Source organism: Centruroides sculpturatus, unplaced genomic scaffold (genome assembly GCF_000671375.1).
Source record: "Centruroides sculpturatus isolate CEXI.00-Female unplaced genomic scaffold, Cexi_2.0 scaffold11, whole genome shotgun sequence".
NCBI classification, from domain to species: Eukaryota; Metazoa; Arthropoda; class Arachnida; order Scorpiones; family Buthidae; genus Centruroides; species Centruroides sculpturatus.
In genome coordinates, this window is record NW_019384501.1 from 1,620,520 (window position 1) to 1,631,959 (window position 11,440).

At 28.2% G+C, this 11,440-nt stretch overlaps 1 protein-coding gene across 2 annotated transcripts in view; it reads left to right on the plus strand.

Moving 5' to 3' along the window:
* LOC111622080 (protein FAM214A-like) overlaps positions 1-11,440 on the plus strand; it is a 75,117-nt gene that overhangs the window by 30,460 nt on the left and 33,217 nt on the right. For both annotated transcript variants that reach the window (XM_023364401.1, XM_023364402.1), the window contains exon 6: positions 4,941-5,069. In XM_023364401.1, the coding sequence (XP_023220169.1) occupies positions 4,941-5,069 (129 nt within the window). The remainder of the gene's footprint in view (positions 1-4,940; positions 5,070-11,440) is intronic.

Sequence of the window (11,440 nt, forward strand, 5' to 3'; positions counted from 1 at the left end):
CCAATGTCGATTACTTTACTTTTCTCTTTTCTTCAGGATTTTTCAGAAGTAATTAATAGTATTGTAATTGTAGTGATCCCCAACACCATTAACCTTATTCTGGTTTGGATGCCACTTGGATGATTGTTGTTCTGACGTCCTCCTACTACTACAAAAGATCTTTAATAGCAGATGTTGACATTGGTCCTCTTTTGTCTTCCTCATTTTCAAAAGAAAACACATCTCAATGAGTTTCTTGATGTTGTTCATTTGAGAGTTCTTGGAGTTCTTCTGTCGTCAGATCAGTTTCAGGTTCCATTATGAGTTCTAAAATGCTCTTTATTTCTCAGATGTGATTTTCATTACTCCATTAGCAGCTTGCGACTTCTTGATATAGCTTTAATAGCTAAGATTGTGCCTTCTGTAGACCTGTTCAAGCCATACTGCCTAGCAACATCAAACATCTTGTGTCCACTTTCTACCTTGGCTATTATCTGTTACTTGGTTTCTACGGTGAGCACAATTCTTGACACTCCTCTTTTTAGGCTCCATAATATTACTAGTTTCTTTTTTAAATAAATTCAGAAAAGTACTTACAAAAATTCAGAGAACAGAAATCAACTAGACCACAAAAGTTATTTAAATGCAAGGCCTTGATGAAATTTGAATTTCAGTATTAAACAGTTAAACTTTCATTTTTCGTAAATAAACCCCGATGCAAAACTTAAAAAGTGCCCATCCGACAGTCTCATGAAGACTATAAAAAAATTGTCAGAAAGGTAAACAAAAAGCAAGAATTACAAGGGAGAGTTTCAAAATTTGGAGGAATACTATCAATCTGATAGCATTGCTGTTGACGTCTCCTGTGCTCCAAAAGGTTTTGAATTGTTACCTTGAAGACATGGGAAAATCAATCAGTATTCATTATTTTCTGTTGCTTCTTTTTTGTTTGTTCAGTAAAGTGTTCATTATGCAAACAAGTGTTCGTTGTCTGATCATAAAAATCTTTTGCAAAAGTGTTAGTTATCCGATTTGTTCGCTATCTGAACTGTTCGTTAACCAATCCCCCACTGTACAATATTATCACATCATCAGTGTGAAAATATTATTATTAATCAAATTTCACAAAAACTAAGCAAAGAATAATATTTTAAACTATAAAATTAGCAACAATAAATTAGTAAAAAGTTAAAAATTGCAATATTTCATTTACAGAAACCAAAAAATATAGTCAAATTGTTTTCTTTACAATATTTTCATAATTTTCAGACTGAATTGATATTTCAATGCTAAGCAAAAGAATAGTAAAGCACTAATTTGATTTTAAAATGTAACTAATTTCTAAAAATTTAGAGTTGGTTCGTTGGACTTGATATATTGAAACAACAATCTTTTCAAAGTAATTTAGTGACTTGGAAGAAATTATTATTCTATATAAAAGCAAAAATCTTGAGCAAACAAAATATCTTATCCTTTGATCTCCACTTTTTAACTTAGTACATAGACATTTCTAGTATTGAAACTGGAATGAAAGTAATTTACTTTTAATTAGTAAATTCAGTGTTCTCTGCTGTTTCAAGAAATTGAATGAACTGAAATTCAAACACAAGTGAAGACTAACATCCTGAAACAAAATACAGTAAAACATCATTATTTTGATATCAGATAATTTGAAGTATTGTGTAATTCAAAGTAAAGTCTAGTCCCTGGCCAAGAGAATAGGATTTTGCATAAATTTTAGTTCAGATAACTTGAAATATGCATACAATGAAATTAGAAGTCATTATCTGCTCCAGTGACCTACAAAAATATTATTTAATTTGAAATCTTCCATAATATTATGTTTATAAGAATGTTTTCATGCCCAAGTAGCAGTTTTGGTTTTATCAATTATACATTGTTAATTTATTGGACAACCATTTAAGATCATTCAGACATTGTACACATCGCTAATGAAGAGAGAATTTTATTTTTATGGAAGAAATCTGTTTGGCATTTAATTATTTTGGACATTATTTGCAAAAATCTGTTGTTTCAATAATTAATTTCAAAGGCCGTTAAATACCTTCCAAAGGTATGGTCCTTGTATCATCGAATTAACTAAATCTCCAAACTGTGACACTTGCATTGCACCTAACATAGTCAGATCAATATGACTCCCTCTAAGCATTTCAAAAGATTTGTCATTAGAAAAAAAAAGTGCAGCACCAGGCTCAGCTGTTACAGCTGTACCTGGTACTGGAATTTTTTTTTCTAGTGCTGAATTTTTTGAAATGATTAGTCATATTAATATGTTAGGTACAATTCAAGTGTCAGTTTGGAGATTTAGCTAATTGGATGATATCAGGGCCATATCTTTTGGAAGATGAACAAGACACAGATCTGATTAATGCAGGGGAAAAAACTGACCGTTAAATACTCATGTATTCATGACAAATGCATACTTATAGCTTTAGCTGTAAACAGAGCTTGTTTTCATCAGATCAGATAATTTTCATAATCTCAAACTCAAGATGAAATTCTTGGTAGTTTTGAAGCACTTATGCTTCTTTCATACATTATTTTCAGGTCTTGCTTTGAATGTAATTTGATTACATTTTCATTAAGAACATGCCAACTGATTTTTTTCAAAGTAACTTAAATTACTAAGTAATAACTTGTAATATTAAAGCATTTGTAAACAAACAGGTCAAATTATTTAAAATAATGTCAATTTTATTCAAGAATTACAGAACACTTCTGTTCAAAAAAACTTTAGATAAATGGAAACCATGTTTTTTGGTTCCTTGAGTTTTTAAATAATTCCCTTGTAGTTACTGCTAACATTGAGTTTTTTATGCAAGCTACTAAAATGCATTGTTTGAAAGAAAGGGAAAAACTACAATAATAAGAATATATTTGGAACATGTAATCTTCATAGCTACTATGCTTCAAATCTTGCTTTTCTTACCTGGAGAAGTCAAATTCTGATGAATATTTTTCATTAGTGAATCTGTTAGGAAAGTCAAAATGTTCAAATGCCAGCATATAAAGAAAACAAAAGTTTGCTAGAGGCTCTCATTGTTAACTCAATATTCACTTCAGATTTTTTTTATTTATTTTTTATTTTTTTTTGTGAATTAAGTTTTATTATAAATTCATATTTATTTACAGATTGTCTTAGCAAGAATTCTAAAAGTCACAATAGAAACAAAAATTTTAATTTGATACAAAAGCATTAATTATATATATTTAACTATAACTTAAAAATATAATAAAATTTTTAAGAAAAGCTTGATAGGGTTTCTTATCCAATCTGGTCAAAGAAATTGAAGACAAGAGTAACAGCTGTATTTAAAAATATAATGCACTAAAACTTAAGAACAAGATTCATCCATCTTAAGCATTTGTTGTTTTTCTGTTTGTGTTCAAAGATTATGGCTGAAATTTCCTGAAGATTTTTAATGTAAGATTGTTAATATAGGTAAAAATATCAGTAATTATGTTGATTTTGCTGGAAAGTCAAAGGTGTGGATTTATGTTTGGAGTATAGGTACTGTTTCTCATATACAAGAAATTTTAAAACGTCGAGCTAGTTCTTGACTTTATTGCTAGTAATAACAGCTGCTTCTGTATTCAGAAAAATGTGTGTAGTTTCTTTTTGATATAGAAAGTTAAATGAAACTAAATCAGAATTGTAGTTTGAATAGATTATCAGAAATAATGACTTTTCTGGAAAATTGCATTTATTTCATTGTATGCAGGCAGAAATGTTGATGTGAACATTCACAAACATTTGATTTTGACACATTGAAAATTTCCTAATAATACATAAATGAATGCCAATTGATAAATGACAATATTCTTCTGTCTATAAATTGTAAGTTAGCAATAACTTTCTACATTGTATTAAAGTAGCCATTCTTTTCCCTCCAATCAGCATTTTGAAGATTTTATATTAAAAGATGTGTCGTATTTTATGAAGAAAGATTCAAATTGGTGATTATCATTTGATTTTCAGATCGATAGGTCTGGGAATTGTCATAATTTAGAATATCAGATATATTCTGAAAATTCTCTCTAAAAAAATTCTTTCAATTAGAGCTGCAGTTCATGTGAAGCTCTTCTTTTACTGTCTGTCTCACAGCTTGCTTTTATATTTTTAAGCTATGAGACTATTGGCATATTTATTTACTTTTTCTACATAATGTATTTCTTTCAATTAAATCTTCAGTATGAATTGTATATTTTTTTTTTGTCAATTGTTTTCGACACACTGTAATGGAGAACCTAGTGATGGAGACTGTAGCAAAAAGTTGACATATTCAGCTCAGCCTTTGAGTCTTTTCATAATGTTTAGTTTTTCATGTAAAAATTGAGTCTATTAATTTAAATTAAAATAGTTATCATTCTTTAATAATAGGATTGATTGCAATAATTTTATTAATGGAATTTAATTTTGCTTAATTTTTAATTGGTTAAGTAAAATTGAGTGCCATTAATGGTTCTTTCATTTTTTTTATTATACATATTTTGCATATTAATTATTGATGAGTACCAGATATAAATAGCAAATTCATTGTAAATATATTTTCAACAAAATTTTAAGAAATTTTATTAGTAAATAAGGATTTTATGAAACGAATAAAAAAATTTCTTAAATTAAGCATTTTACAGAACAGTTCAGAAAAGTATTAGTGTTTTTTTAAATAAATATTACTATTATTTAAACAAGCATTAAGCAGAAGTATTGATGTTTGTTTAAAAAAGTAGTATAGCTTTTATTTTTTTTATTATGATACATCATTTCATTTTTTTAATGAATTTGAGCACATGATGACTAAACAATTAAACATTAGTATATACAATTTTTAAAAATTTGAATGATTTAATTAGGTTTAACTTTAAAACATTTTTTAAAATATGAATTCAAGAGTATAAAGCTTTGAAAGATTGAATTTATTGTAATGTTTTTTGATTAGAATGATTTGGATCGAAAGAATCATCTAGTTCCATCAGCTGATCAAAAAGCTCAATTTAGAAGATCCCTTGACAGTGCAACATGCATGGTTTTTCATCAGAAAACAGGCCTACCATTAACCTCAAGTCCTGTAAGTTAAACAGGGTTTGGGGAATTTTTAAAGAGTTTTATATAATTTTAATAAATTCAATTTTGTAAAAATAAATTGCTATTTAAACAATTAGATTTCAATGGCTTTTTCAAAAATTATAAAATGTATTTAAAATATTTTTATGACCAATTTTTGCACATCACCATTTTAATTTTAAATTTACTACAATAGATAAAATATAAAATTGACCAATCTTTTTTAATTCTTTGATGCCCTGCTCAAGCTAACTGGAGTTTGGGATAAGTGATCTCGGAACTTAAGTTCAGAATTACTGAATGACATTTCATTTGTTTAATTAAACCATTTACTATCTTATTCAAATTTAGCATGTAACTAGTCATATTTAATTAATTTCTTGATTTTAATAAATTTTAAATCATTACTTCGATAGTATGTTCAGGTTAAACAAAATTTCCTTTCAAAGTAGAACAAGAAGTTTAGCAATGCTGCAAGTCTAATTTGATAGTGTCATGAACCAACAATGCTTATGCAGCCATGTATCATAGTGGTAATGTCACAAGAAGAATTAAATTTTGAAAGTTTATTTACTACAGATTCTAGGGATAATCAAAACTTTAAGGTTATGCATGGCATTTTTATTTTATAAGATCAAAATTTGATTCTTTTCATACCTGTTTGAACAGAATTATACAATAATCCAGTCTCTTGAAATGTATGCTGTAGAAGCAATATATCTGAAACCTTCAAGTCTTAGATCCTTAAGTATTCTTAGATAACTTTGACAAACTTCTTTTATTATTATTTAGATTCCATGAACTATCCTTTATTAAGAGGTTTGTAAACAAAAATCTTTTGTAGGCACAGATAATTCAGTTGTCTTAATCTTTAGTAACTTCTCCTTATGTAACTCTCTACTGTAAAAATATTCTATGAATTATAAGGCATATCCAGTTGTTACAACACTTAATTTAATAATAGTAATAGCTTTATTATTACTACTACACTTTGTCATCACATCTCATTGAATCCAATCAGTCACTGGCTCATAGCATTTTCAAATCTGACTATTGAATTGCCAAACTCTATGTTCTCCTTTCAAGTCAACTTTTCATTTGATTATCTGATATAATAATTAATAATAATAACAATAATAATAATCTGATATGTAATTGTGATATGTGATAACCAAAAAAACATATAATGTAAAAAATAATGTAATTTAATTCAATTTTAATGTCAAATTATTTAATAAATAATGTAAACAATGTTGTCATCTTGTATTAAATTAGACATTTTTAACATATTAAATTCTTATCATAAGAATAGGACTCAAACCTGCACTAGATTAAATCCTGTTCTGAATCTTTTTTTTCCCTATTTGTTTTAAATTATTTAATTCAATTATAACTATTAAATTATTACAAGATACAATATTTTGTAATAAATTTAATGGCTAGAATTTGTCACTAGTGTATCTTTAGCACCAAATTATGTAATAAACTGAATTGTATGAAAAATAGCTTTAGTTTTTGTTTTAGTTGTTTTGATAGCAGTCCTAAAAATAACTTAAATAAAAGTTTATTTTTATAAATATGATTATACAAATTTGAATAAAGAAATTTTGTCAGTGTTTTGAAATGCTTTTTTTTAGTTTTGGTATTTTTTTTTATGCTGAAATATATTAGTTGGAAGCCAAATTTTAGTATAATAGTTAATATAAAAAAATCCTGCTTTGTATGTGTTAATAAGATATTTTAATCTGTTTGAACTTAATGATAATCAGTGGTGAATCCAGGAGGACTTAAAGGGGGACCAATTTAAAGATGAAAAATTTTGAAAAATAAGTACCCTTTTTTTATTAATATTTTGTGGATGATGATTGCACTAACATTGTGTTGTGGATGTCAATAAATTACATTTACCATAAAGGTTTTTAATGATGTTTTGAAATTTAAACAAATAAATTTTTTTTTGGATTCAGTGGGGAGGGAGAACTTACAGCCCTCCTGTTGTATCTGTCGATGATGATGATAGAATTTTTAAATATTTTTAAGATTAATGTTTCTACATAATCTAATATTTACTTAACTCATTCGGTTATATAAATATTTTATTGATTTATCATCAAAGATTAGATTTTCAATTGAATTAATATATTTTTTATATTACAATAATTTTTTAGAATTTTTAAAATTATTAATTTTTTTAATTATCAGAAATACTTCTGTCAATAGAAAAATGAAAAAGAATAAATGTATATTAATAAAATAATTCAAATTATATTTGCAAATAAATTTGAATAAGTTAACATTAGTTTTCAGAATATTTTATTTAAAAAAGAAACTGTTGCCATATAAGATAAGTTGAGAAACTTCGAACTTTGTTCTTTTTTATTAAATTATATTCAGTTAACACACACACAAAAAATCCTTTGTATTGATAATTATATCAACTATTATTAATGTAGAAGCACATGTAAATAGAGAAAAAATTAGAATTGCATGATTTATTAATTACTGTTACAACACAGTTTAATACAATGCAAAACTGTCTTTAATATGTCGTCACATTAATCTGATGCAGCTTATATTTGGAAGATTAAGACAGTAAAAGCATTGGTCAGCTGCTCTAAGAGGTCCAGGATTAAGTCTGGATGGACAAACCCAGGAATTTTTCTTGGGTTCATTTTGGAAATATTAGGTCCCATACCTTGTTGCCTGGTATTCCTTTGTGAATAATTCTTTAGTAATATAAATGAACTGGGTCTAATTGTAATACAAAGGTTTTGTGAAAGTTTTTTTTATCTCCAATTGAAAAGTTTTGTATTAGCAACTTAACGTTTTCGATCTTAAACAGATAATCACCATCATCAGGTCTGAATACACAACTGAATTAGAACACGAAATTACTGGTTGCTCTTTCCAAATTATTAGTATGTCATTGATGTATCTTTTATATTAAAATGTCTGGTAGGATAGAGGATAATATTAATTGCTCTAACTGGCATATGATTAATTTGCATAAGTTGCCCAATAGCAGGCTGCCCATAGGGACTCTTTGCTTTTGTAAAAATAAGCAGTTATTATACTGAAAAAATGATGTGTAGCACATCATGTGCGTGAGCTCTAAAACATGTTAGTGGTGCTTGGAATCCCCTGCTGTTTTTAATAATATAACATGAAGAGCAAAAACATGGTTCTATTTTAACAGATGGATAAAGGGAATCAAAAACAGTAATAAAAGAGGCATTACCCATCCATTGGAAATGATGTAAGACTATGACTATCTCTATTGGGTTTTTTACAGTGTACTTGTAACACTAATAATGATTATCTAGATAATCACTAATGAGTCATTACAGGATTACAAGTACACTGTAAAAAACCCAATAGAGATAGTCAGTCTTACAGAATTTCTGTATGGGCAGCCCCCTATCAGGAGACTTACGTAAATTAATCATATGCTAGTTAGAGCAATTACTATTACCCTCTATTGTACCATACATTATTTAATAAACAAAACTTACTCTAACATCTTGTAAATACATTATTTAATAAGATACGTTGATGACCTACTAATAATTTGGAAAGAGCAACCAGACATCAATTTTTTTTTACAGCAGGTCAATAATAACCCATAATGATTAAGGTTAAAGAAAGATTAAGCAAGCAATATAGGAGGGAAATTTTTTAGATATACAATCCATCTTATAAATAGTTGCATACAAACTAACATATTTTATAAACAAAGCTACTTAACTGTATTTATCCCTGTGACATCATGCAATTCCTTTACATATAAAATAGCAGCTTTTAGTGCATTTGGTAAAAGAATGTTTACAATTGTAGCAGTAAGGAGGACACTAATAAAAACTACAATGGCTTACAACAATAGCCATGCAGCACAGATATTGAAAAACTTTAATACATAAGCTGGCTAAGCTGTTCTATATTAATCAGTCACATCCTCACTCTAATAACACTCGATCTAGTAATAACACTAATAATGATTATCTAATAGCAGATTACAACCATGCATTACATAGTATAGTAGAACCTCGATTATCCGGACTAATTGGGGATGAAGGTAGTCCGGATAAGGAAAAATTCAGATAATCAAAACAAGTACTTTAATTTGTCTTTTAATGATAATACAACATGTTTTCTTTTCGATGACATATCGGTAATATTAAAAGTAAATACTATATTTAAACTGTGGTCAAATTTTCAAGAAACAAACATTTGTATTGAATTTGGACTACTACTAAGCAACGCTAACAGACTACCTATTGTTTAAAAGGCCCTCTGGTAGCTCAAGAAGATGGATTTTATAAAATAAAAAGCAGTTGAAACTGCATTTTTATGAATAAAAATTTGACAAACTATTTATTGTTATGACGAGTAAAATTTTTTTGTCACGTTTGCGGCTTTTAAGTAATGCATATACCTTCAAAATGCAAGGCATAGGTGGTGGCCCACATTGCACATGCCTTATACCACCCTTGGTCATAGAAATGATGTAATTTGAAAATAAGTTATTTATAAATACATATATCAAGTTATATTTTTATTACGAAGCAAAATATATTTGAGTTTACGGCCACTGTGCTGGGTGAACGTTGTTGAAACAAAAAAAAGTTATGCATTCCATCACATACATAAACAGTAGCGTAATTCACCAAGTGCAAATCAGCAAATTTATAAAATTTTTATTTTGAACAATCCAGATAATCAAGGTTCTACTATATATACAGAGAAATAGCAAACAAGAAAAAACAGATATTAGCATATAAACACCTGCCTACTATTTACAAAATGCTGTGCAATGGGAAAGACAGAGACGTATGCAGAGCTCCAGGAGTTTATAAAGTACTAGTGATAGACAATAGATGCAATGGACACCTCAAATACATCAGTGCTACTAGATGCTCACTCCATAAGTGCCTACATGAACACAGATATGACATTAAGTAAAAAAGGTAACCACCACCTTTGCCATGTTTGCCTCTGAACAGAATTTAGAAGTAGACTTTGACATCGCATGTATTATCGAACAATACCACAACATAGAACATATCTGAATTCTTGAGGCACTAGAAATTCATAAATCAGTAATAAGAGGAAATAACATCAACTTTAAAGAATAACAGCCTCTATCTAAAGCATGGCAATATTTATGTGAAAAACAATTATTACTTAACAATAAACATGGATTATAAATGCAGATTATAGCCATGCATTATATTTAATTCTAAATAAAAATTTTTAAGTTTTAGCAATTTTTAAAAATCATTGCTGATATTTTGTTTTTATTTTATATCTAATACATTATGTATTTGTGTATTGGTGATTCCAAGTTTTTTAAACTAGTATGTTCTATTTCGCATTTTGATTTGATTGTGTTTTCAGACCTGAAGATGATCTATTTAAGATCAAAAACATTAGTCGCTAATAAAAAAAATTTTCAATTGGAGATAAAGGTTTTGTGGACATTTTATTTTTACGCCTTTTTGGTCTGGTTGAACACATGATGGGCATAATGAAAAAAGGTCTTTGTGCTCAGAGTAGGAAAATGAAAGACATCAGATACTATATTAATTTCTGGTAAATTTCAAATACTAATATTTCATGCAATCCTCTTCCTCACACTTCTGCACTTTCATCACTAACTTTTATTGTGAAGGATAAGTGGTTAGCATTTCAATCCTGCCTGTGTTGAGTGACACACTGCCCTCACTGCTGGCATGCTGGTCCAAGGAGTCATCTCTTATGAGATTCGGTCATCTGTAGTAGTGATATAAGTGACACAAGTTGCAGAATTTTGTATTTTAAATATTTTTGTTTGATTTTGAAGATGTTGAATCTATCTCAAAAAACATTTCTGATTGTTTTTTGACTCTAACTTTTTGTTACAATATAATGGATATTAAGTGAATATATAATGTTATATATAAGTTTTATATAAATTTAATTAAAATATACCATATTTTGACGAGTATAACTCGCTGTCGAGTATAAGACGCACCCCTATTTTGAGACAGAAAATTTAGAAAAATCTTTTTTAATGGCAGATTGCATTCTATTCGTTTTTTTATTCTAAAATGTGACAGATGCATTTTATTCATTTTTTTTTTAATTAAAAAGATGCATTTTATTCGTTTTTTATTCAAGAATATGACGGATGGGTGAATCGACACCTTTATTAAACTGAAATAATGGTCATTTCTTAATGTAAACTCAGAGGTCACGCAATGACAGTCGACAGAACATGGCGGCGATGACTCGTGTGTCGCTATTCTGATAATCTAGGTATTCTAGCCATTCGGTTGAGGGACCATGTGCTTAACGGATCACTGCACAGGTTGGCCCCTAGAGTGGACCACTACTGTA